The sequence below is a fragment of the Hemiscyllium ocellatum genome, chromosome 1, assembly GCF_020745735.1.
Source record: "Hemiscyllium ocellatum isolate sHemOce1 chromosome 1, sHemOce1.pat.X.cur, whole genome shotgun sequence".
Lineage (NCBI taxonomy): Eukaryota > Metazoa > Chordata > Chondrichthyes > Orectolobiformes > Hemiscylliidae > Hemiscyllium > Hemiscyllium ocellatum.
In genome coordinates this window covers 154,704,417-154,731,392 of record NC_083401.1, presented here as the reverse complement: position 1 = coordinate 154,731,392, position 26,976 = coordinate 154,704,417, and the positions used below count along the sequence as shown (strand labels likewise).

Below are 26,976 nucleotides of genomic sequence, written 5' to 3'. Positions count from 1 at the left end.
AGCTTCAAACTGTGAATCTATTCCTTCCCTTTCCTTTCGCTTTGCTTGTTACATTCTCGAGCACCTTCTGTCATCCCTCCCCTCGCCACAATGGGATGGTCTGTTCTTTCTGGTTTTACAGTAAGACACATTGTTCTGCCATCTGCACATACCAATGACTATTCTCTTTCTCACCACTCTCTAACCACCCCCACCCCCACCCCCAACTATTGCATAAATGCTATCCCCTCCACACTTCACTTCAGCTCTGATGAAGAGTCATTACAACTCGAAATATTAGCTTGCTTTCTGTCCATGGATGCTGCCTGAGCTGCTATGGTCTCCAGAACTTTCTTTCGGCAACTGCAGTAATTTGATCTGACGTTGCATTTTCCTCATATCAATTCTGATTTAAATTGAATGACAAATAGCCAATGTCCTTTTTGGTCTTGGATCTTTTCTCCATTGGGAACAGTTTTTCTCTACATGAGGAAGTGCTAGTTGTGATAATATCATTGCTGAAAATGTGTTGCTGGTCAAAGCACAGCAGGCCAGGCAGCATCTCAGGAATAGAGAATTCGACGTTTCGAGCATAAGCCCTTTCCAGAGGTCCCAGCATAACGTTCTGGGGACATTGGTTCTGGGAACACCAGTTGAAATTTGAGATCAATAATGGTCTGGAGTAAATGTTAGCCTAATCACAACCATGTAGCTATTGTCAATTGTAGTAAAAGTCCAGCTTGTTTAGGGGAAGAAGTTTGCTAGTTTTATCCAGTCTCACCAACATGTGACACCAGATCCAAAGCAAATCTATCTTTTGAAATAGATGCTCAGTTCAAGGGCTTCTAGGGACAGACAACACAGGCCAATTTATCTAGCAACACCCATGTCTCTTGCAGAACTAATAGAAAAAATCTAGATGTCCCTTGATTTTGAGTCTCTACACCACATCTCCTCTCAACCTACTCTGCTGTAAAAAGAACAGCTCCAACTTCTCCCATCTAAGCAGAGAACTGTATTCCACCGTGCCTGAATCCATTGCATCATTTGCATTGCATTTTACTGAGTCAGGTCATTTGTGTACCATAGAACATCAAACTGTACAGCACAGGAACAGGCACTTCAGGGCATGGTGTTGTGCTGAACGTGATGCCAAAATAAACGTTCTGTTCTGCCTGCCCTTGGCCCATATCCCTTCACTCCTTGCATACTCATGTGTTTATCTAAAAGTCTTTTAACCACCCTTATCATATCTGCCTCCACCATCATCTCTGACAGCACAATCCACACTGATGTTTGTGTTAAAAACCTTGCCCTTCACATCTCCCCCATTTCCCCCCCCACCCCCCTCACCTTATGCCCCCTAGTATTAGACATTTCAACTCTGGGAAAAATATTCTGACCATCAGTACTGTCTATGTATCTCATAATTTTTTAGACTTCTGTCAATACTCCCCTCAGCCTCCACCACTCCAAAGAAAACAACTTGAGTTTTACTAGACTCTCCTTATCGCTCACACCATCTAATCCAGGAAGTATCCTGGTAAGTCTCTTCTGCACCCTGTCCAAAGCCTTCACGTCCTCACTGTAAAGTGGCAACCATAATACTCTTAAGTGTAGCCAAAGTCTTATAGCATTGCAATATGACCTCCTGACTCTTGTACTCAATCCCCTGACCAATAAAGGCAAGCATGCCACAAGACTACTTTACAACCCTGTCTGCTTGTAGTAGGCTATGGACTTGAACCCCAATGTCTCTCTCCACATCAGTGCTGTTCAGGGTCCATTAGCTGTATACTTCTCCTTAACATTTGATCTCCTAAAGTACAACACCTCACACTTACCCAGGTTCAACGCCGTCTGGTATTTCTCCACTCATATCTGCAATTGATGTATATCCCTCTGTGTGTTTTGACAATCTTCTACACTATTCACAACTCCACCGATTTTTATGTTGTCTGCAAACTTACTAACCTAATTAATCTACATTTTCATCAAGTAATTTATAAACAGCAGAGGTTCCAGTACAGATCCCTGTAGAATACCTCCTAGTCATGGACCCTCAGCCTGAAAAACAACCTGCTATCACTACCCTACCCTGTGCCATTATTGGCCAGCCAATTCTGAATTCACGCAGCCAGGTCACCGTGGATCTCATGCATCTTAATCTTCTGGATAAACGTAACATGAGGGACCTTGTCAAAAGCCTTACTAAAGTCCATGTAGACAACATCCACTGCTCAACACTCATCAATCACCTTTGTCATCTCCATGAAAACTGTAATCCAGTTAGTAAGACATGACCTACTCTGCACAATGCCATGCTGACTGTCCCTAATTAGGGCATGCCTTGTTGTGGTTCTGCTCGCCCAGCTGGAAGTTTTTGCTGCAAACGTTTCGTTCCCTGGCTAGGGAACATCATCAGTGCTGTTGGAGCCTCATGTGAAGCGCTGCTTTGATGTTTCTTATGGTATTTATATTGGTTTGTTCTTGCCGCTTCCGGGTGTCAGTTTCAGCTGCAGTGATTTGTATGTGGGGTCCAGGTCGATGTGTCTGTTGATGGACGTTCTTGCCATTTCCGGGTGTCAGTTTCAGCTGTAGTGGTTTGTATATGGTATCCAGGTCAATGTGTTTGTTGATGGAGTTTGGGGATGAATGCCATGCTTCTAGGAATTCTCTGGCTGTTCTCTGTCTGGCTTGTCCTATGATAGTGGTGTTTTCCCAGTCAAATTCATGTTGCTGGTTGTCTGAGTGTATGGCTACTAGAGATAGCTGGTCGTGTCGTTTTGTGGCTAGCTGATGTTCATGGATGCGGATTGTTAGCTGTCTTCCTGTTTGTCCTATATAGTGTTTTGTTCAGTCCTTGCATGGTATTTTGTAAACTACGTTAGTTTGGCTCATGCTGGGTATTGGGTCCTTTGTTCTAGTGAGTTGTTGTCTGAGCGTGGATGTTGGCTTGTGTGCTGTTATGAGTCCTAAGGGTCGCAGTAGTCTGGCTGTCAGTTCTGAGACGCTCCTGACATATGGTAGAGTGGCTAGTCCTTTTGGTTGTGGCATGTCCTCGTTCCTCAGTCTATCTGGGAAAACACCACTATCATAGGACAAGCCAGACAGAGAACAGCCAGAGAATTCCTAGAAGCATGGCATTCATCCCCAAACTCCATCAACAGACACATTGACCTGGACACCATATACAAACCACTACAGCTGAAACTGACACCCGGAAACGGCAAGAACGTCCATCAACAGACACATCGACCTGGACCCCACATACAAATCACTGCAGCTGAAACTGACACCCGGAAGCGGCAAGAACAAACCAATATAAATACCGTAAGAAACATCAAAGCAGCGCTTCACACGAGGCTCCAACAGCACTGATGATGTTCCCTAGCCAGGGAACGAAACGTTTGCAGCAAAAACTTCCAGCTCGGCGAGCAGAACCACAACAACGGATAGCCGAGCTACAAATCTTCAATCAGATTTTAGGGCATGCCTTTCCAAATTTGTGAAAATCCTACGCCTAAGAATTGTCTCCAAAATTTTCCCAACCACCGATGTGAGAGTCACCAGCCTATAGTATTCTGGATTATCCCTAATTCCCTTCTTGAATGGGAGAACAACAATGGCTACATGCCAGTTCTCCAAGACAACTCCACTGGCTAATGAAGATATAAGGCTCCAGCAATATTCCCTCTCGACACTCTCAATAACCAGGGTGGATACCATCAGGCCCTGGAGACATATGCACCACTCCTTTCTTGATCTCAAAGTGCCATCGCATATCAGTCCATTCCATCCAAATCTTACTATCCTCTATACCCTTCTCCAGGGTAAAAACTGATGCAAAGTATTCACCAGGAGTAGATCGAACTGGTCAATTCTGAGCTGACTCCACTGAGACTGGTTTTCACCCAGGTTTGTATGAGCATGCTGGCATCTGTTTTATGCCCCTTTTGTTCTGGTTTGTATTATTGTTCAACGCTTTCAACATCTAACATGATGTGGTTGCCCTACATTTTCTTCCCTTGGTGATGTATCTTCATTCGACTTGAATTATCCTTCCTTTAAGGATGTCAATTGTTCAGTAACATTTTTGTGCCAAGTTCTAGTTCTGATTGATTTGGACGACTAAAATTGACTCCCTTCAAGTCAAGTATCTTCAGTCAGGATTGCGTCTTGTCCTTTCCGTAGCTGTAAGGACATAGATTGTAGGAGCAGACGTAGGCCATTCATCCCATCAAGTCGAATCCACCATTCAATGGGAACATGACTGATCTGCTAGTCCTCAGCAACACTTAGGTGCATTTTCCCAATTGTTCTGCGTTTCTCTCACTGATTAAAGCTCTGTCTCAGCCTTGAATATGCCAAACAACCCAGTATGGACGGTTCTCTGCGATAAAGAATTCCACAGAATCATTACCATCTGAGAGAAGAAACTCCTAATCATGACTGTCTTAAATCTGTAATGATGTGCAGCAGCTGGTGTTGGACTGGGGTGGACAACATCAACAATCACACAACACCAGGTTATAGATTCAGTATGTGGATGTACCTACTAGAGAAGGTGCAAAACTTGACCTACTCTCGGGAAACAAGGCCGGACAGGTGACTGAGGTGTCAGTGGAGGGAGCACTTTGGGACCAGCGACCATCATTCTATTAGTTTTAAAATAGTGATGGAAAAGGATAGACCAGATCTAAAAGTAGAAGTCCTAAATTGGAGAAAGGCCAATTTTGACAGTATTTGACAAGAACTTCCAAAAGCTGATTGGGGACAGAGGTTCCAGGTAAAGGGACAGCTGGAAAATGGGAAGCCTTCAGAAATGAGATAATGAGAATCCAGAGACAGTATATTCCTGTCATGGTGAAAGGGAAGGCTGGTAGGTATAGGGGATGCCGGATGACTAAAGAAATTGAGGGTTTGATTAGGAAAAAGAAGGAAGCATATTTAAGGTATAGACAGGATAGATCGAGTGAATCCTTAGAAGAGTATAAAGAAAGTAGGAGTATACTTAATAGGGAAATCAGGAGGACAAAATGGGGACAGGAGATAGCTTTGGCAAATAGAATTAAGGAGAATCCAAAGTATTTTTACAAATACATTAAGGACAAACGGGTAACTAGGGAGAGAATAGGGCCCCTTAAAGATCAACAAGGCAGTCTTTGTGTGGAGCCACAGAAAATGGGGGAGATACTAAATGAGTATTTTGCATCAGTATTTACCATGGAAAAGGATATGGAAGATACAGACTGGAGGGAAATTGATGGTGACATTTTGCAAAATGTCCAGATTACAGAGGAGGAAGTGCTGGATGTCTTGAAACAGGTAAAGGTGGATAAATCCCCAGGATCTGATCAGGTGTACCCGAGAACTCTGTGGGTAGCTAGAGAAGTGATTGCTGGGCCTCTGGCTGAGATATCTGCATCATCGATAGTCACAGGTGAGGTGCCGGAAGACTGGAGGTTGGCAAACGTGGTGCCACTGTTTAAGAAGGGTAGTAAGGACAAGTCATGGAACTATAGACCAGTGAGCCTGACCTCGGTGGTGGGCAAATTGTTGGAGGGAATCCTGAGTGACAGGATGTCTATATATTTGGAAAGGCAAGGACTGATTAGGGATAGTCAACATGGCTTTGTGCGTGGGAAACCATGTCTCACAAACTTGATTGAGTTTTTTTGAAGAAGTAACAAAGAGGATTGATGAGGGCAGAGCAGTAGATGTGATCTATATGGACTTCAGTAAGGCGTTCGATAAGGTTCCCCATGGGAGACTGATTAGCAAGGTTAGATCTCATGGAATGCAGGGAGCTCTAGCCATTTGGATACAGAACTGGCTCAAAGGTAGAAGACGGAGGGTGGTGGTAGAGGGTTTTTCAGACTGGACACCTGTGACCAGCAGAGTGCCACAAGGATCGGTGCTGGGTCCTCTACTTTTTGTCATTTACATAAATGATTTGGATGCGAGCATAAGAGATACAGTTAGTAAGTTTGCTGATAACACCAAAATTGGAGGCGTAGTGGACAGCGAAGAGGGCTACCACAGATTACAACAGGATCTGGACCAGATGGGCCAATGGGTTGAGAAGTGGCAGATGGAGTTTAATTCACATAAATGTGAGGTGCTGCATTTTGGGAAAGCAAATCTTAGCAGAACTTATACACTTAATGGTAAGGTCCTAGGGAGTGTTGTTGAACAAAGATACCTTGGAGTGCAGCTTCATAGTTCCTTGAAAGTAGAGTCGCAGGTAGATAGGATAGTGAAGGCGGCGTTTGGTATGCTTTCCTTTATTGGTCAGAGTATTGAGTACAGGAGTTGGGAGGTCATGTTGCAGCTGTACAGGACATTGGTTAGGCCACTGTTGGAATATTGCATGCAATTCTGGTCTCCTTCCTATCGGAAAGATGTTGTGAAACTTGAAAGGGTTCAGAAAAGGATGTTGCCAGGGTTGGAGGATTTGAGCTACAGGGAGAGGCTGAACAGGCTAAGGCTGTTTTCCCAGGAGCGTCGGAGTCTGAAGGGTGACCTTATAGAGGTTTACAAAATCATGAGGGGCATGGATAGGGTAAATAGGCAAAGTTTTTTCCCTGGGGTGGCGGAGTCCGGAACTAGACTGCATAGGTTTAGGGTGAGAGAGGAAAGATATAAAAGAGACTTCAGGGGCAACTTTTTCACACAGAGGGTGGTACGTGTATGGAATGAGCTGCCAGAGGAAGTGGTGGAGGCTGGTATAATTGCAACATTTAAAAGGCATTTGGTTGGGTAAATGAATAGGAAGGGTTTGGAGGGATATGGGCTGGGTACTGGCAGATGGGACTAGATTGGGTTGGGATATCTGGTCGGCATGGACGGGTTAGACCGAAGGGTCTGTTTCCATACTGTACATCTCTATGACTCTATGACTGTAGTCCAACAGATTTATTTGGAAGCACTAGCTTTCGGAAAGCTGCTCCTTCATCAGGTAACTGTTGGAGCAAGATCATAGGACACAGAATTTATAGTAAAGGATCAAAGTGTCATAGAAGAGATACAATGCACTTAACAAAACTAGATTGCTGTTAAGTCTTTAGCCACTTAGAATGGGGATTCTGGTGTGATTGATGAATATGTAAAACCTCTTTCAAGTCAATCTCAAGATAACTTGATGTTTGTCATCTCAGCTCAGACAATGCATTAAAGGTGTGAGGTTAGAGTCTGTCTGTCTCCCAAACTTGAGTCAGACTGGTTCTATTTCCAAAGTAGGAATTTATTAAATGTCATATGGACTGTTTTGGAGGATAGTCACCTGAAGATCCAAGGTGGACTTTGTAATATACAACATTGCAGAGTTGCTGAGCAGTGACTGATAGCAAAGTTCGGTACCCAAATGGGATATTGGGTTCATGTCGCACTACAAGAGGCCCCACTACACTATACACCCCACACAAGCTCACATACATACATACACACATACAGACTCACACTCATATACATGATCAGACTCACGCATTCACACAGACCCTCTCCCATGCACACGCTGTCTCACACACTCACACTCAGGCACACACCCTCTCACAGGCATGTACTCTGTCACACTCGCGTGTAGACTCTATTGAGCACGTACACACACAAACACTATCACATGCACTCACACATACTCCCCTCCACCACCCCTCCTTACCCTCCCACCCCCACGCACACACATATATAAGTCAATGGGGTGAATTTGCATCTGCAGATTTGTATTTGCAGATATATTCTATTTAGTTCAAAAAGCACACAATCTGCAGTCAGTCCATACGATATTTTATCAATTCTTACTTGGAAGTAGAACTAGTCTGATTCAACATTAGGATACAGTCAATCTCTAACCTCACACCTTTAATGCATTGCCTGAGCTGAGATGTCACCTTTGTTTTATACTGATAAAACCTTAAGTTGTCTTGGGATGGTGACTTGAAAGAAGTTCTGGGATTTACGCATTAACCAATCAAAACCTGCAACCCCATTTTAAGTGATTAAACAATTAACAGCAATTTAGGTTTGTTCAATACATTGTATCAGTTGTATGACACATTGACCTTTTACCATAAATTCTGTGTCCTATGATCCTGCCCCACTAGCTGCCTGATGAAGGAGCATTGCTCTGAGAGCTTGTACTTCCACATAAACCCGCTGGACTATAACCTGGTATGGTGTGACGTTTAACTTATTCTCAGAGTCCTTTCTTCGTGGACTCTCCTACAAGGGATAATAACCTCCTGTGTCAAGTCCTCTAAGAATGTTGTACGTTTCAGTCAAATCAGCTCTCATTCTACAATATTCCAATGAGTAATGGTCAAAGCTACTCAATCTCTCCTTGTAAGACAATAGAGTCATAGAATCATAGAAACAAACCGTTTGGTCCAACCCGTCCATGCCAATCAAATATCCCAACCCAATCTACTCTCTCCTGCCAGCACCTGGCTCATGTCCCTCCAAACCCTTCCAATTCATACCCCCATCCAGATGCCTTTTAAATGTTGCAATTGTACCAGCCTCCACCACTTCCTTTGGCAGCTCATTCCATACACATATCACCTTCTGCGTGAAAAAGTTGCCCCTTAGGTCTCTTTTATATCTTTCCCTTCTCACCCTAAACCTATGCCCTCTAGTTCTGGACTCCCCCACCCCAGGGAAAAGACTTTGTCTATTTATCCTATCCTTGCCCCTCATGATTTTATAAACCTATAAAAGGTCATCCCTCAACTTCCGACACTCGAGGAAAAACAGCCCCAGCCTATTCAACCTCTCCCTATAGCTCAAATCCTCCAACCCTGGCAACATCCTTGTAAATCTTTCCTGAACCCTTTCAAGTTTCACAACATCTTTCCGATAGGAAGGAGACCAGAATTGCACACAATATTCCAACAGTGGCCTAACCAATGTCCTGTATAGCTACAACATGACCTCCCAACTCCTATACTCAATACTCTGATCAATAAAGGAAAGCATACCAAACACCTTCTTCACTATCCTATCTACCTGCAACTCCACTTTCAAGGAACTATGAACCTGCACTCCAAGGTTTCTTTGTTCAGCAACACTCCCTAGGACCTTACCATTAAGTGTATATGTCCTGCTAAGATTTGCTTTCCCAAAATGCAGCACCTCACATTTATCTAAATTGAACTCCCATCTTCCATTCCTCAGCCCATTGGCCCATTGGCCCATTTGATCAAGATGCCGTTGTAATCTAAGGTAACCTTCTTCGCTGTCCACCACACCTCCAATTTTGGCGCTATCAGCAAACTTACTAACTATACCTCTTATGCTCACATCCAAATCATTTATATAAATGCTTATTATTTATATAATCCTTATAATTTATATAAATTATATACAATCCTTCTCCACGCAGCATCAAATCTGTGGACTGCCTCAAAAAACATCAGTATATCTTTCCTTCGGGGCCGGAAACTCTTCACAGTGCTTGTATTCCAGCTATGGTCTGATTAATGGCTTCAATAATTTTAGCAGAACTTGTATATTCACTCTCTTTGAACCCCACTTCTGACTCCATGATAGAAGAATGGTCACTGATGGAACAGGTAATGATGGTTGTGCCTGGGAGAATCTTGCAGTGATGCACTGGGACCAAAGTGATTAATGCCCAGCAACCCCATAATTTACCATTGTGCTAGCTCTGACTTCAACCAGCTATGACTTCCTGATTCCTGTTGGCTTCAATTTTTCCAGGGCTTTTGCACACCGTACCTGGTTAAATGCTGCCTTTATGCCAAGAGCAGGCAGTCTGACTTACTGTAATAGAAGTGGTGGGTAAGATCCCTACGAGTGTATTCACTTAATTAATTAATGGTGAGAAGGCAGGGAGACCATCCATCAGCCTTCCCACCTCAACAGCCTCCCTGTTGATCTTGCCTCCAAACACATCATGGGAAGCGATATTAAATTTTACACACTGTTTGCATTAATAGTAGATTACATTGTAAATTAAAGTGTAAACTATCTTCAGGCTGGGCAGAGTGGCCATGGAAAATGCAGAGTTATGGAGACACGGCGGGAGGGTGTGGGATGCTCTTCGAAGGGCCGGTGTGGACTGAAAGGGCCGAATGGACTGCTTCCGCACTGTCAGGTGTCTATGATTCATTTTAACATTCATTGCCTTCATATTTTGAATTGTGTTAGTTTTGATATATGAAATAGATCATTGCAACTTTAATCTTATACTTGCATTTTATTCTCCAGTTATGTTTTCAGTTAGGTTCGATGAAGAAGAGTGCAAGGAGGCCAATGAGAAACATAACCATTGGCATAGATCTGTTGGGAAATGGCCTGTTTCTGCGCTGTAAATTCTATGTAGTTAGAGTCCTCCATTTATTAATTTTACATTCCATTAAACCATTGATTCTTAATATGATCAAAGTTTGTGAGAAGATTTGTAGCTCGGGTGCTCGTTGTTGTTTAGATTACTTACAGTGTGGAAACAGGCCCTTCGGCCCAACAAGTCCACACCGACCCGCCGAAGCGCAACCCACCCATACCCCTACATATACCCCTTACCTAACACTACGGGCAATTTAGCATGGCCAATCCACCTGATCCGCACATCTTTGGACTGTGGGAGGAAACCGGAGCACCCGGAGGAAACCCACGCAGACACGGGGAGAACGTGCAAACTCCACACAGTCAGTCGCCTGAGGCAGGAATCGAACCCAGGTCCCTGGCGCTGTGAGGCAGCAGTGCTAACCACTGTGCCACCGTGCCGCCCAAAACTCTTCACAGTGCTTGTATTCCAGCGTTGTGGTTCTGTTCGCCGAGCTGGGAATTTATGTTGCAGACGTTTCGTCCCCTGTCTAGGTGACATCCTCAGTGCTTGGGAGCCTCCTGTGAAGCGCTTCTGTGATGTTTCCTCCGGCATTTATAGTGGTTTGTCTTTGCCGCTGTCGGTTGTCAGTTTCAGCTGTCCGCTGCATTATATTGAGTCCAGGGTCGATGTATTTGTTGATAGATTCTGTGGATGAGTGCCATGTCTCTAGGAATTCCCTGGCTGTTCTCTGTTTGGTTTGTCCTATAATAGTAGCGTTGTCCCAGTCGAATTCATGTTGCTTGACATCTGTGTGTGTGGCTACTAAGGATAGCTGGTCGTGTCGTTTCATGGATAGTTGGTGTTCATGGATACGGATTGTTAGCTGTCTTCCTGTTTGTCCTATGTAGTATTTTGTGCAGTCCTTGCATGGGATTTTGTACACTACGTTGGTTTTGCTCATGCTGGGTATCGGGTCCTTTGTCCTGGTTAGTTGTTGTCTGAGAGTGGCTGTTGGTTTGGAGATTTCACCACAAAGGTATACAGGAAAGCCACACACACAGACCAAGTTCTGAACTACGAAAGCAACCACCTCAATACATACAAAAGAAGTTGCATCAAGACACTGTTCAAAAGGGCCACACCACACTGCAGCACACCAGAACTGCAAAAAGAGGAAGAACACCTATACAATGTATTCGCCAAAAACGGATACCCACGCAATTTCATCAACAGATGCCTAAGGGAAAGAAAACGGAATGAGAACATGCCACAACCCAAAGGACTAGCCACACTACCATACATCAAGAGCATTTCTGAACTGACAGCCAGACTGCTGTGACCCCTAGGACTCATAACAGCACACAAACCAACAGCCACTGTCAGACAACTACTCACCAGGACAAAGGACCCGATACCCAGCAGGAGCAAAACCAATGTAGTGTACAAAATCCCACGCAAGGACTGCACAAAACACTAGATAGGACAAACAGGAAGACAGCTAACGATTCGTATCCATGAACACCAACTAGCCACGAAACGACACGATCAGCTATCTTTAGTAGCCACAGACACAGATGACAAACAGCATGGGTTTGACTGGGACAACACTACTATTATAGGACAAACCAAACAGAGGACAGCCAGGGAATTCCTAGAGAATTGCACTCATCCACAGATTCTATCAACAAACACATCGACCTAGACCCAATATACCAGTCACTGGAACTGACAACTGGAAGCGGCAGATACAAATCACTATAAATGCCGGAGGAAACATCACAGAAGCGCTTCACAGGAGGCTCGCAAGCACTGAGGACGTCACCTAGACAGGGGACGAAACATCTGCAACACAAATTCCCAGCTCGGCGAACAGAACCACAACATTCTTAATATGAATTTATTTTTCGACTATATTGTTGTAACGTAATATTTCTCTGCTGGGATATATGCAGTGCTCAGAAGCACAATTGCAAACCATGCTTTTGAAGCATTTATCTTTTTCGTATTCCCATGGCAGAAGCAAGCTAGTGCTTCCAGATAAACCTGTTGGACTATAACCTGGCGTTGTGTGATGTTTAACCATGGCAGAAGAAGCCATGGTTAAATACTGGATTCACATAGTGGCTTGAAGTAGAAGTGTGCCACATTATTGAGTAATGCACCACCAGTTGTTTAATTAGAAAAGGGTAATGCAATTTTCATAATCTCATCGAGCATTCATGTGAGCTTATCTATTCGCTGTTAAAAATCACCCAACACCAGGTCATAGTCCAACAGGTTTAATTGGAAGCACACTAGCTTTCAGAGCACTGCTCCTTCATTAGGTGCACAACCACCTGATGGAAGGAGCGTCGCTCCTAAAGCTAGTGCTTCCAATTAAACCTGTTGGACTATAACCTGGTGTTGTGTGATTTTTAACTTTATACACCCCAGTCCAACACTGGCGTTTCCAAACCATTATTTATTCGCTGCGTTGTTGTTATCAGAGAATAGAGACAGCATCAAAGACCAATGGCAATATAAAGAAAGCAATCAGGTTCTGGTTAAAGGAGCTGGTTGTATGGTGGTTGAGGGCAATCAGGATATTGAAGTATTTTAAAAATACCTTCAATTAGATTTTGTAGTCTTGTCAAACATCTGGGCCAATGTAATTCGGAACAGTCAAGAATGGAGATAGGTTGTTCAACTTTGCTCCCTCTGGAAATAGCCCATATCTTGTGTACCTAATTGGGGCTTCCATTGATGATATTTTACCAGTAATTGGTGTGTCTTTGTGGGAAAAGATCTGCCACCCTGCCAACCCATAATACACGCACAAAAGCAAACATGGCCAAACTGTACCAAAAACACCCAGAATGCCTCAGCAAGGATCGAGCAGGCTGACAAGTGAAACTAGGCAGCACTCGCAGACAAGAGAATACACTTCAAGCACCCACTAACAATGACAGAGCACCACAGCTAACCCAAAGTCCCAATGGCTGCTTCACAATCCAGCAATACCAAAGCCACACAAAGAACAGGTCAGACAGAGAAGCACCAGCAAGGGCAATACTCCCAGGGCAGGATCTGGGAGCACCTCACCGCTTCAGAGGAGACATTAGCACCTACCCGCAAAGAGGAATGGAAGCTCTGAACCCATCGATACTGTCAGGATGTTGCTTTGTGTAGAGAATTAGAACATTCCTCCGATAACTGTTTTCCGATTAGCATCATTGTAACTAGATCACTCCATTTCCAGATACATTGTATTTTCCCCATTTCTAATTAGCCTCATTGTACAGGATTATTGTAAAAACTGTCTTCTTTCTCAACTCGTGGAAGAGAAATTCTGATCTACCTGTACAGACTGTCAGTTCTGTGTCAGCCTAGTCAGTTTCTTGTCCAGCGACATCGCTTGTAATGAACAACATGTCAATTTCACCCGACCTGGTTTGTGTGGTCTCCGCTGTACTGGGCAAATTCCCCTGGCAGTCCTCCACTGCTTCAAGTGAACACTGGCAGCCACCCTTTTGTCCCAAGGATATGGCCCACCAATTGGAAGCTCTGACTGACTGGCAGTTCTTGTCAGGTTGGACTTACTCCCTTGGATCCTTGATCCCAGGGAAGGATCATTGCTGCCTGTTAAGTATTTGATTGGCATTGAACTTGGCAGACCTGCCTAAAAAGAGGTGACAAGTTGCTTTCACCAGCATCAGTTATCATTAAATCACTCATCCCCTAGGCTACTTTTGCCCAGTTAATCAGCTTAATACTCAATAAGGAATGTAAAATACATTCATAAGGTGTGAAATTTTAGAACTGCAAAAACATATAACTACCACAAATTTTCTGCTGCCCAAGCATTTTTGAATTTTTATAACTTAATAACTTTATTTTGATATTCACACTGAAATTTCATCTGCTATTAGTTTTAGTGGGCGGCACGGTGGCACAGTGGTTAGCACTGCTGCCTCACAGCGCCAGAGACCCGGGTTCAATTCCTGCCTCAGGCGACTGTCTGTGTGGAGTTTGCACATTCTCCCCGTGTTTGCGTGGGTTTCCTCCGGGTGCTCCGGTTTCCTCCCACAGTCCAAAAATGTGCAGGTCAGGTGAATTGGCCATGCTAAATTGCCCGTAGTGTGAGGGGCAGGGGTAAATGTAGGGGAATAGGTTTGGGTGGGTTGCAGGTCAGTGTGGACTTGTTGGGCCGAAGGGCCTGTTTCCACACTGTAAGTAATCTAATCTTAATTGGTTACTGAAGATTTTCCCGTATTATTTCTTAGGGTGAAGTCTGTCCCAAAGCTGATGATGAAGCAATCCAGCGATGTGTGTGGGCGACTGCAGTGAACGTTAAAGACAAGTACATCTATGTGACACAACCGAAGCTGAACAGAGTGCTGATTGTTGATATTCAATCTCAGAAAGCAGTTCAGGTTTTTATTAGTTTTACGTTTCTCAGTTACATAGTCTAAGTGAATAAGAATATAGTTTTGTACTTTAAAAGGTAAACATGGTTGACAGTGTCAAATGTTACAATATTAAATATTAAGTTTTGCATTAAAAACAGCTTTATGAAATGAATGGTCGAGAACAACTCAAGAAGTCATGTAAAAATATTTTTTAACTTACTAAGTATGTGCACGTGAAGCATTTGAACAAAAACATTGAAATGCTTAGTTTCTAATAATAATTACTTAATATGTTTGTGTTTATTCAGTATTCTGCTGATTGATGTGTTGTGACAAGTTTATAACAGTGTTATCATGATCTTTATTGTTTCCTGTTTTCTTAATTCCTTTAGAGGAAAATTTAGTCTAAATATCGAATCTGAGAGTTTGACAATCCCCCATGCATACATTTAGTGTAATAGTTAATACAAAGCGTGTAAAAGGAGGTGTGAGGCCAAATAGGGACCAAAAGTGGAATTAGGTATTAAATGAGGTATTAAATGAATACTTTGCATCTGTGTTTACCCTATGAGACAGATGCTGCCCAAGACATAATTACTCTTGAGGAAGCTCAGTCAGTAGAAAGGCTTAAAATTGATAAGGAGAGCTATTGGATAAGCTGTCAGTGCTTGAAGTTGATATGGTGGCATGTCTGAATGAGATGCACCCAGAGATAATAAAGAGATGAGAGTGGAAATTCCAAAGGCGAAGGTGATAATCTTCCATGGATTCCAATTGATGCCAAAGGACTGGATAATTGCAAGGATTATACCACTGTTTAAATAAAGTTTGTAAAGATACACCCAGCAATTATAGTTCAGTTTGAGAAACTTCTATAAACCATTATTTGAGATACAATTAATAGTCATATGGAAAACTGTGGACTAATTTGAAGAGTCAGCATTGAATTGTGAAGGAATAACCATGAACAACTAACTTTCTCGAGGTTTTGAAGAGGTAAAAAGAGGTTTGATGAGGCAAAGGACGTTAACGTGGTGCAGGGTGGCTCAGTGGTTAGCACTGCTCCCTCACAATACCTGGAACCCAGGTTTAATCCCAGCCTCGGGTGACTGTTTGTGTGGGGTTTGCACATTCTCCCCGTGTCTGCATGACTTTATGCCAGGTGATCTAGTTTTCTCCCACAGTCCAAAGGTGCGCACGTTGAATGGGTTGGCCATGCCAAAATTGTGCATAGTGTTCAGGGATGTGTCAGTTTTGTGGGTTAACCATGGGAAATGTAGAGTTACAGGTTTGGGTCAGGGGGGTAAGATGGTATTCGGAGATTTGGTGTGGACTGGTTGAGCCAAATGGCCTGTTTCTGTACTGTAGAGATTCTATGGTGCACACGGGCTTCCAATAATTATAGTCATAGAGATGTACAGCACGGAAACAGACTTTTCGGTCCAACCCGTCCATGCCGACCAGATATCTCAACCCAATCTAGCCCCACCTGACACCATCCGGCCCATATCCCTCCAAACCCTTTCTATTCATATACCCATCCAAATGCCTTTAAGTACCACAAGGACATTAACAATATACATGTAAAATTGGCTAAGTGATAGGAAACAGAAAGTAATGGGTACTTTTTGGACTGCAGGAATGTTTGTAGTGGAATTCCTCAGAGGTTGATACTGGGAATCAAAAAGTGTAGTGCTGGAAAAGTGCAGCTGGTCAGGCAGCATCTGAGGAACAGGAAAGTCAACATTTCGAATATAAGCTCTTCAGGAATTGTTGATACTGGGACACTTGCTTTTCCTAACATTGGTGTGCATGGGACCATTCAAAGTTTGTGAATTGCAAAAAAAGTGGAAGAATTGTGAACTGTAGGGAATACTGTGTAGAACCTAAATTGACATGTTGATAGAGTGGGTGGATCTGCGGCATATCAGTGAAAATCCCTGCATAATGTCACTGTGGATCTATCTAAAATTGTGTTCAATGTGGACAAGTGTGAGATGATACAAATTGGTATCATGGATGTTCTGAAAGATATGCAAGAGTAATGAGTCCTGGATGTATCTGTGCATAGGTCATTGCAGGAGGCAGAACAGTAGTGAGAGTTGTTTTTAAAAAAAGCACCTCAGCTAAAGTATTGCAAACAGTTCTGGATGCCACACGGTAGGAAGGATATGAGTGGATATTGGAGATAATTGGAGATTTACAAGAATGTTGCCAAGGATGGCACACAGCGGTTTTGAGGACTAATTGGTATAAGTGGGACTGTTTTCCTCGGAGAGATGAAGGAGGAAAGAGTGTGTGGTCCCTTTAATGGATAAAGTCCTTTTATAAGCGTAGAGCTTTACATAGAGACTGTATCTATAATCAGCTGCAGATTACATGCAATTCTAAAATTGAATCATTGTGTGATTAGAAACCTTAAGCTTGAAATCAGCCAATCAATTTGAACCAGGCCCTTAGCTACCACAAAGCTTTTCAGTTTGGTGATTTTGACAACTAAGAATCAATTGGATTATAACGAAATTAATAGGTCATCAAAGATACAAAAAGGGGACCTTTACAAAATCAGGATGAGAGCCAACAGCCAGTTGAAGTGGGAGCAACCTGCTATCAAAAGGGAAAGCAAACTGCCATCTGAGACAAACACCTTGTTCTCACAGAAATATCCATGATCTTTAAACAAGCATCATCTGTCCATAAATGTACACAGCAGTCTTAGGTAATGTTCCTAACACCAGGATTTAACAGAGAGAGGTGTTCAGGGTAGAAGAATTCCCACAGAGAACAATGTGAAAGAAGGATCAGCAGAAGAAAGGTGTTTCTGACTGGAGAGGCAGTGGTACATTCCAGAAGACACATCCTATGTGGACTTTGAGAGTCTAAGTTTTAGTTTGATTTTCTTATTACTTGTGTTTATTGGAACAGCATAGCAGTAGAATGTAGTTTGGTTAAGGAATAGTTAGTGATTAGGGAGGATTGTTCAGTATGTTAGTAATTCTGTTAATTTTTTTCACTGTTAGGGTTAAATAAATAAATTGTTACTTGTTGCTGATAAAGGGATTCCTTTTATTTAACTACTCCTTTACAACAGATTGGACGGTGACAGGTAGGTAATACCCCTTTGTCACATTTATGAGGCAAACTACCCTTGTCTGGGTGGTTCGGTTTTATCAGAGGGAGGGGTCAACCCCTGCATCATAACAATAGCGAAAAACTGCTTCTATGTTTTTCTAAATTGAGATCCACAGGGCGTTCTTTTGAAAAAGTTTGCAAAAGTAAAAAAAGGTGAAAAAGCTTCCTTTACACAGGAAGTGATCTGTGTTAGGAATGTGTTGCCAGGATGTGCGGTGGAGGTAAATTCAATTAAGTTATTCAGGCCGGCATTAGATTTTTTTAAAAAATGGAGACAATGTACTATGGGGAAAAGGCAGAATTTAGCAATAAATCAAAATGTTCAAAGTTTGTAAGAAGATTTGTGCTCGTTGTTGTGGTTCTGTTCGCCGAGCTGGGAATTTGTGTTGCAGACATTTCGTCCCCTGTCTAGGTGACATCCTCAGTGCTTGGGAGCCTCCTGTGAAGCGCTTCTGTGATGTTTCCTCCGGCATTTGTAGTGGTTTGTCTCTGCCGCTTCCGGTTGTCAGTTCCAGCTGTCCGTTGCAGTACGCCAGCTGTGCACCACATACGAACAACTCCGGTTCCTGCATGAATGCCAGAACTGCAATGAACAGCTGGAAATGACAACCGGAAGCGGCAGGGACAAACCACTATAAATGCCGGAGGAAACATCACAGAAGCGCTTCACAGGAGACTCCCAAGCACTGAGGATGTCACCTAGACAGGGGACGAAACGTCCGCAACACAAATTCCCAGCTCGGCGAACAGAACCACAACATAAATCAAAGTGTTCAGAAACTCAATATGCAGACATGATGCGACCAAGTGGCCATATCTGCATTGTAACGATTCTATAATTCTGATAACACATTCAGGTCAAATACCCTTGTTTGCTATTCTAATAAAGTTGTTAAGCCATTTATGTTAAAAAAGTTATTAACTTCATTGTAATAGCACAGTAAGTTCCAGAATGTTTTGCAACGACGGAATCTTTGAATAATCTACGCCAAAACTTGTATTACTCCATTATTTATGTAGTGTGACATGAACCCAAGATCACAGTCCTCATGTGTGCAGAACTTGGCAATCAGTTTCTGCTTTGCGATTCTGCATTGGTATGTAACTTGAAGGTTGCCTTGTAGGATGCTTACCTGAAGAACTCGATGGACACCTAAAAATTTTGAAGGAACCTCATAAGAATGGGATATGATGCTCAACTCATCGAATGCGGGTTCCAACATGCGACAGTGAAAAACTGCAACTACCTCCTCTGAAGGCAGACACAGGATATGTCTGATACAGTGCCCTTTGTCATCTAATATGTCCCCAGAGCGGAGAGACTGTGCCATGTTCTTTGCAGCCTTCAACATGTTGTTAATGATGCGGAGTATCTCTCCAAGATCATCCCTACTCCTCCACTTCTCACCTTCAAACAATTGCCAAAACTTAAACAGACCATTGCTTGCAGCAAACTACCCAGCCTTCAGGAGAATATCGACTACAACACCACACACCCCTGACATGGCAGCCTCTGCAAGATGTCAGATCATTGACATGGAGACTAATGTCACACATGGAAACACCACCCACCACATACACAACTGATATTCATGTCACTCATCCAATGTCTATCCCATACACTGCAGGCAAGGATGCCTGAGGCTTGGCATGCTGGCGAGGCCATGCATTCGCTACGGCAACAGATGAATGGACTCCGCGCATTAATCACCAGACAAGAATGTTCCCTCCCAGTCAGGGAACACTTCAGTGGTCATGGACATTCAACCTTCCATTCAACCTTCAAGGCAAGTGTCCTCCAAGGCAGCCTTCACAATACACAACGCAGAATTGTCGAGCAGAAACTGATAGCCAATGAAGATAGCCTCAACTGTGATCTTGGGTTCATTTCACGATAAGTGTGACCGTATCACACTTCTATATCTGTACAATCTTCCTTACTGTCCTATTTTGACAACATCTCCTGGATAAATTTCATGATATCTCTATCTTGATTATTTTGTGCAGTTTGGATTACTTATGAATTTGGTTAGACCTTCAGCATACCTGTCATATTATTCCAGTCATTTAGTTTATCTCCAGCACCACCTTATTTTTATTTTTTTGTAATTATTTCTCTGTTTCATTTAGTTGGATCGTATGTCATCCCATTCAGCCGATGACACTTTCCTCACACCGTCTAACACTTTGGATTGCTTGCAGGGACTTATTATTCAGCACTCCACTCACACCATTTGTGTGGTCTTTTCATTTCTCTGTCCTCCATCTCTCCCTGCCCTGAACTTCTGTATCTGTGTGTCTCTCTCTCACTCCACCTGACAATGGGGCTATGCTCCAAATCCTTTTGATTTCAAATAAACCTGTCGGACTATAACCTGGTGTTGTATGACCTCTGACTTTGTCCACCCCAGTCCACCACCGGCCCATTCACATAACATAAATTGCAGTCTGACTTTGATATTAGAGCATTTTCTGCTATTTATCTTTCAAGGATATTGATTCCTTCCTTCCACTTATGAGAGATTGAGTTAAATTTCTAAAACAGTAAAGATCTTGTGTAGTCATTTGAAAGAAGTAAGGTTGGTGGGGTAAGTAATAATTGATCTTTGTTCTTTCATGACCATCAGGTGTTATACTGCAGCATGGTCAGTGAACAGTGAACTAACTCATTTAACACTGATTTAATTTATCCATGCACTTCAAACTAAAAATAGCCCGCAGAGCTTTGGTTTTAAATACTGTCAAAGTTTAGTTATCAGATGAATTACAGATACAACAACTAAGAGAAAATATTGATGAAATATATTTATAAAGGTGAAAGTAAGTCCATTGCCAGTTCTGACTTATTGATTGTTTGTAGATTCTTTCTAAAGGATTTAAAATCTTTAAATCAGAAATCAGCAGCTGCGGTTGTTTTTGTAATTGAATAGTTGGAGAATTCTTGCGCCGGTAGTCCCAGAATGTATAACAAATTTAGACAGGGGGCGAGGGAGAAAAGGTTTCCATTTCCTTGCTGGTTCTGTGGTTATGGCATTTACAGATTGCTAGGAGTCTTTCAGCAAAATTATGGGTGATTTCTCTTTTGAACTGAGAGCTCTATCTCTGATTCAGAGACCTCTTGGGGAGATCTGCTTTGAAATGGTGTATAACAGTTTCATGTACAAATCAAACTGAAAGTGGCTGCTTTCACAAATCGTTGTGTGGAAATAAAGTCAAAAATCTGTCTTTGTGGGTCCTTCCCAGCTTAAAATTCCAATGCCTTTTTAAAAAATCCATTATGTGGTCAAAGGAGAAATCAAAATCTGCGTGGCTTCATTTGTGATTGATTTTTGGATAAAAATGAATTGACAGTGGCAGTCATGTGACTTCTGGAAGCCATCTCATAAGTTGCTGTGTTTTGTTTTTAAAAGCTTAGTAAAATATTTAATATAAGATTAAAAATTGATGACAGAACAAAACATTGGGCTGAATATTGCCCGTCATTTAGGTATGGTCAAAGGAACAGGAAGGCTGGCAAATTGGAGCATAGCGTCCTGAGAGGCATGATTTCCCACAACCATGTAATTTTGTCAACAGCAGGACAGCCATCCACACAAAGTTCAATTGAGTCAATTAGATAATGGAACACCAGTTCCAACCTCTGTGTACATTTGGCACCATGTATCAAAACAATCTGTCTTGTAAAACCTGGTGAGCCTCCACTGGACTGGTGGAGGTATTTCTTTTTGGGAAATTCTTTGGTCTGCAGTCAATAATGTTGCCTGCCCACAATTTCTATTCTCCTGGCACGGTGGTTCAGTGGTCAGCACTGCTGCCTCACAGCGCCTGGGACCCAGGTTCAATTCTAGCCTTGGGCGACTGTCTATGTAGAGTTTGCACGTGTTCCCCGTGTCTGCGTGGGCTTCCTCCCACAATCCATAGATGTGCACATCAGGTGGATTGGCCATGCTAAATTGCCCCATAGTGTTAGGTGCATTATTCAGGGGTACAGATAGGGCAGGGGAATGGGTCTGGGTGGGTTACTCTTCGGAGGGTCAGTGTGGACTTTTTGGGCCGAAGGGCCTGTTTCTATACTGTAAAGATTCTACGCTAAAAATTCTAATCTAATCCTTGTCCCTTACCTGCCAAATATGTTCAGCCCCAGTGGCAAAACATCTGCCACCTATGAAAAATTGAGCCAACATATTTTGAAAATTCACATAACTTCACAGGAAGAATATTTTTCTCCTTGAATGGAGAACGTAGACTGAGCACTAGGAATGCAATTGGAAAGTGCAAGTACAGACAATATGGGTGGAGCTCAAAAATAAGAAGGGTGCAATCTGATGGGATTATACTACAGGCACCCAACCACCACTGAGGTATTGAAGGACAAGTATGTAGGCAGATTATGGAAGGGTGTATTAACAACAGGGTTGTCACAATGGGTGACTTTAACTTCCCCAGTATTGGCTAGGAATTCCTTAGAGCAAGAGGCTGAGACAAGGCAGAATTTGTGACATGCATCCAAGAGGGTTTCTTGAAACAGTGTGTGGATAGTCCAAATATGAGCCATGCTGGACCTTATCTTGACAAATGCATCTGACCAGGTGACTGATCTTTTAATATGAGAGCATTTTAGAAATAGTGATCACAATTCCTGAAGTTTTAAGATAGCTACAAATAAGGATAAGTCACAACCTTGCAATTTGAGGAAACAAATTCTGATAGTATTAGGCAAGACCCTGGGAGAGTTAAGCAGCAGCAGCTATTACCAGGCAAATCCACATTTAACATGTGGGAGTTGGTTAGAAACCTACTGATCAGAATTCAGGTAAAGCATTTAAGAAGGAAAGACAAGAATAGCAATGTAAGGGGCCCTTGCTTATTGAGAGAGATTATGCATTTAGTCAAAAGGGAAAAAGGAGCATCATGTAAGGTTTAGGATGCTGTAATTGGACAGGTCCCATGAGGAATATGAAGAATGTAGGAAAAATCCCAAGCAGGGAATTAGGTGAGCAAGGAGGTGCCGTAAAATGACCTTGGCAAGTAGCATTAACAAGAATCCCAAGGCATTCTATGCATAGCTTATAAACAAGAATACAACAAGAGAGATGATAGGATCCACTCAAGGATAAGTAAAGGATCTTGTGGTTGGAAGCAGAGAATATGGGTGAGATCCGAAATCAATACTTTGCATTGGTGTACACCTGGGTGAAGGGCATGGAGGACAGTAAGATCAATGTGGAGCATGCTAATATACTATGGCATTTTGAGATCAATAAATACATGGTGCTGGATCTCGTGAAGAGAATTGGGGGTATTAGTCCCCACCGCCTAATGGTATCTACCCAAGATCATTGAGAGAAGCAAGAGAGCATATTGCTGTAAGTTCTTTGTATCCTCATGAGCCATTAGGGAGGTCCCAAAGGACTGATGAGTAGCTCATATTATTCCTCTGTTCAAGAAGGGAAATAGGAATAATCCAGGAAACTATAAACTGGTGCGTTTGATATTGGTGGTTGGAAAGCTATTGGAGAGAATTTGTAGGGATAGGATTTGTGCACATTTGGAAATGCGTGACCTAATTAGTAATTAGATTAGACTTACAGTGTGGAAACAGGCCCTTCGGCCCAACAAGTCCACAGCGACCCGCCGAAGCGCAACCCACCCATACCCCTACATTTACCCCTTACCTAACACTACGGGCAATTTAGCATGGCCAATTCACCTGACCCGCACATCTTTGGACTGTGGGAGGAAACCGGAGCACCCGGAAGAAACCCACGCTGACACGGGGAGAACGTGCAAACTCCACACAGTCAGTTGCCTGAGTCGGGAATTGAACCCGGGTCTCTGGTGCTGTGAGGCAGCAGTGCTAACCACTGTGCCACCTATGCAGGCCAGATCACGTCTTACTAGCTGTTACGGATCATGTCAAACCCCTCAAAATATTTTCAGAAGGTGGCCTGGACCCTAATTGTTTTCTTACTTTAAAGGCAGTTGTGAAGGGGATATTCCAGGTATAATGCAGCTGGTCAAACCACTCGACTTTAAGCAAAACAGAATTATGTAAACATTACAGTTGTAACATGAGCAAAGGAAAATGGAATTTAAGGTAACATAACTATTGAAAAACTTAACCAACCCGATACAACAACTTAACTAAGGAAATGTTCCAATCCAGGAACATCCCGTAAACATACCCCTTGGCAAAAAGGTAAATTGAAACACAAATTCTTACATGCAGGAGGGAACAACATCCAAATAGTTTTCAGAGAAAGAGTCAGTCAGGAATCATTTGCTGAAGCTGCAATCTTTCCTGGACTCCAACATCTTGTGACTGCCACAGTTAAACCAAACAAGAAAAAACCTGAACTGGGGGAACTAACCAGTCCACTGCCATTGTTAAACTCAGCTCTTTGTAGACCCCTCTGCCTTTATGACCTCTCAACAAATCCCAAGGACAAAATCACCTTGTTAAAGTGACAGCATTGCCACAGTAACTTGATTGTATTTTTCAAGAGATGATGAGGATGATCAGTTTGGGTACAGCAGTGGATGTTTTTTACATGCGTTTCAGTAAGGTTTAAACAAGGTCCCTCATGATAGATTCATCCAGATGATGCATGGGCCCTGGGTGACTTGGCTACTTATATTCAGAATTGGCTTGCCCATTGAAAACAGTGGGTAGCAGTGGAAGGGTTTTTCCAATGAATAGTGTTCTGCAGGAATCCATATTGGGACCTTTGCTGTTTGGGATATATAAAAATGACTTTGATTAGAAATGTAGTTGGGTGGTTAGTAAATTTGCAGATGACACAAAGATCAGTAAAGTTGTGGACAGTGTAGGAGATTGTCAAAGGTTATAGCGGGATTTAGACCAGTTTCAGAAAAGAGCAGAGAAATGGTGGAAGGAGTTTCATCTGGGCAAGTTTGACGTGTTATACTTTGGGAGATCAAATGGCAAGGAAAAGGATACAGTTACTGGCAGGACTCTAAACGGCATTGATGTGCAGGGGAATCTTTGGGTTCAATTCCATAGCTCTGTGAAAGGGCTACACAAAGTAGATAGAGTGGTAAAGAAGGGATGTGAAGGTATAGGAAAAGAATTTACGTTGTCCAGGGGTAACAAGTCCAACTCAAAACACTGCAACTCGATGAACTGAATACAGTCCTTAAAATCCTTCAAAGAGATTGAATGCATCTTCAATGATGTCTCAAAAATGTCTTTCTTCACTGCAGGTGTCCTTCACCAATGAAAGTCTATCCTTTATTGGACTTAAACTAGAGCAAACACTAACTTTGCCCCACCTCTTTCACTCCAGGTTTCTACATAAAGAATTAAGCGGGTAGTTGAAATCACAGACAGTGATTGTGCTCCACCACTGACTAGATAATTATGTTCTCTAATAAACCTTTATTGACTCTTAAAATAATGTGGATCTTTAATTTGTTATTAATTCAGTTTGTACATCACATTGATTCCATTCTCCATTACAGATTGTAATGACTGATCCCATTCCAGTGAAACTTCACTATGATAAATCACATGATCAAGTCTGGCTTCTTAGCTGGGGTGATGATGAAAAAAGCTCGCCGACATTGCAAGTAAGTATTTTTAGTTCCAGCAGAAGAAGTGGTGGAAATCCATTAAAAATTGCAAGTTACACAAATACATGATAGTAATATTTTCTAATTGTGTGTAATTAGTGCTCTTGATTTGTGAAGGTGAGCAGACTTATTGAGTTTACTGTTAACACTGGCTATTGACGACTGAACAAAGATCAAACTCCCCGAAATATTTAACCAGGCTTATTCAGTAGCATTCACAGCTTGACTGGAAATTTTACTTCCCTAAATCAGGTTGGCAGGGAGATAGAACAGCAAAGAGAAAGGCCAATCAGCAGAGTGACTAAAATTCCTGCCAATGTTTCCAGTTGCCTCCATTTTCCTGTGATCAAGGGAGAAAATGGAGGGCAAGCAGACCATCTTCTTTTCAGAAGTTAATTAACACTACGGGCTCCCATCTTGGGAAACCTTTTTGGATCTTTTGTAAGCTGATAAGGGTTCAGCAACTGTCAAGCTTTATGCCAGCCATATAGAGACAGGAAACATTTTAAAAGTGAAATACCTTTTAACATCTGGACCAGAGAATACCTAAGAACACTGTAAGAGGCAAGGAAAGAAATTGCAGGGGCCCTGGCTGATATTTTTGCATCTTCATTAGCCGCGGGTGAGGTCCAGGAAGGAAGGAGGGTAGCTTATATTGTGCCATTATTTGAGAAGGACTGCAAAGAAACACCTGTGATCTTTAGACCAGTAAGCCTAACATCTGTGGTAAGTAAGGTACTTGAGAAAGTTCTGAGATATGATATACATGCATTTGGAAAGACAGGTTTTGATTAGGAGTAGTCAGCATGGCTTTACGTGTGGGAGATCATGCCTCACAAAAATGTCAGAATCCTTTGATAAATTGACCAGGAAGGTTGATGAGGGCAGGGTGGTAAACGTAGTCTATATGTATTTCAGTAAGGCCTCTGATAAGGTTCCACATGGTAGTTACTCTGGAAGGTTAGATCACATGGAATCCAGGAGGAGGTGGCAAATTGCACAAACAGTTTGCTTGATGGTAGGGAACAGATGGTAATAGTGGAAGAATGCTTGTCGGACTAGAGGCCTTGATCAGTGGAGTGCCTCGGGAGTTGGTCCTGGGCTCATTGCTGTTTGTTATCTCTACCAATGATTTGGATGAGTATAATCAAGACATGATTAGTAAGTTTGCAGATGACACTAAAATAGGCAGTATCATGGACAGTGAGGACAGTTATCAGAAAACGGAAACAGGACCTTGATTAGCTGGGAAAGTGGGCTGCGTAATGGAAAATGGAGTTCAATATAGATTAAGTGTGAAAATCAAATCAATGTAAGTGTTTCATGGTGAACTGTAAGGCCTTAAGGAGTGTAGGGGAACAGAGGGACCTTGTAGTTCAGGTTAACAGTTCTCTGTAAGTGGCACCACAGATAGAGAGAGCAGTGAAGGCAGCTTTCGGCACACTGGCTGTCATCAATCAGGGCCATGGGTATAGAAGTTTGGAAGTCATGGTGCAGTTGTACAACACATTGGTGAGGCCACACTTGGAGTATTGTGTTCAGTTTTGGTCACCGTGCTATAGGAAGGATGTTATTAAACTGGAAAAGTGCAGAAAA

At 42.6% G+C, this 26,976-nt stretch overlaps 1 protein-coding gene across 2 annotated transcripts in view; it reads left to right on the top strand.

Moving 5' to 3' along the window:
- Nucleotides 1–26,976, top strand: part of fstl5 (follistatin-like 5) — a 532,169-nt gene that overhangs the window by 435,349 nt on the left and 69,844 nt on the right. For both annotated transcript variants that reach the window (XM_060832827.1, XM_060832822.1), the window contains exons 11-12: nt 14,530–14,679; nt 25,270–25,377. In XM_060832827.1, coding sequence (XP_060688810.1) covers nt 14,530–14,679; nt 25,270–25,377 — 258 coding nt within the window. The remainder of the gene's footprint in view (nt 1–14,529; nt 14,680–25,269; nt 25,378–26,976) is intronic.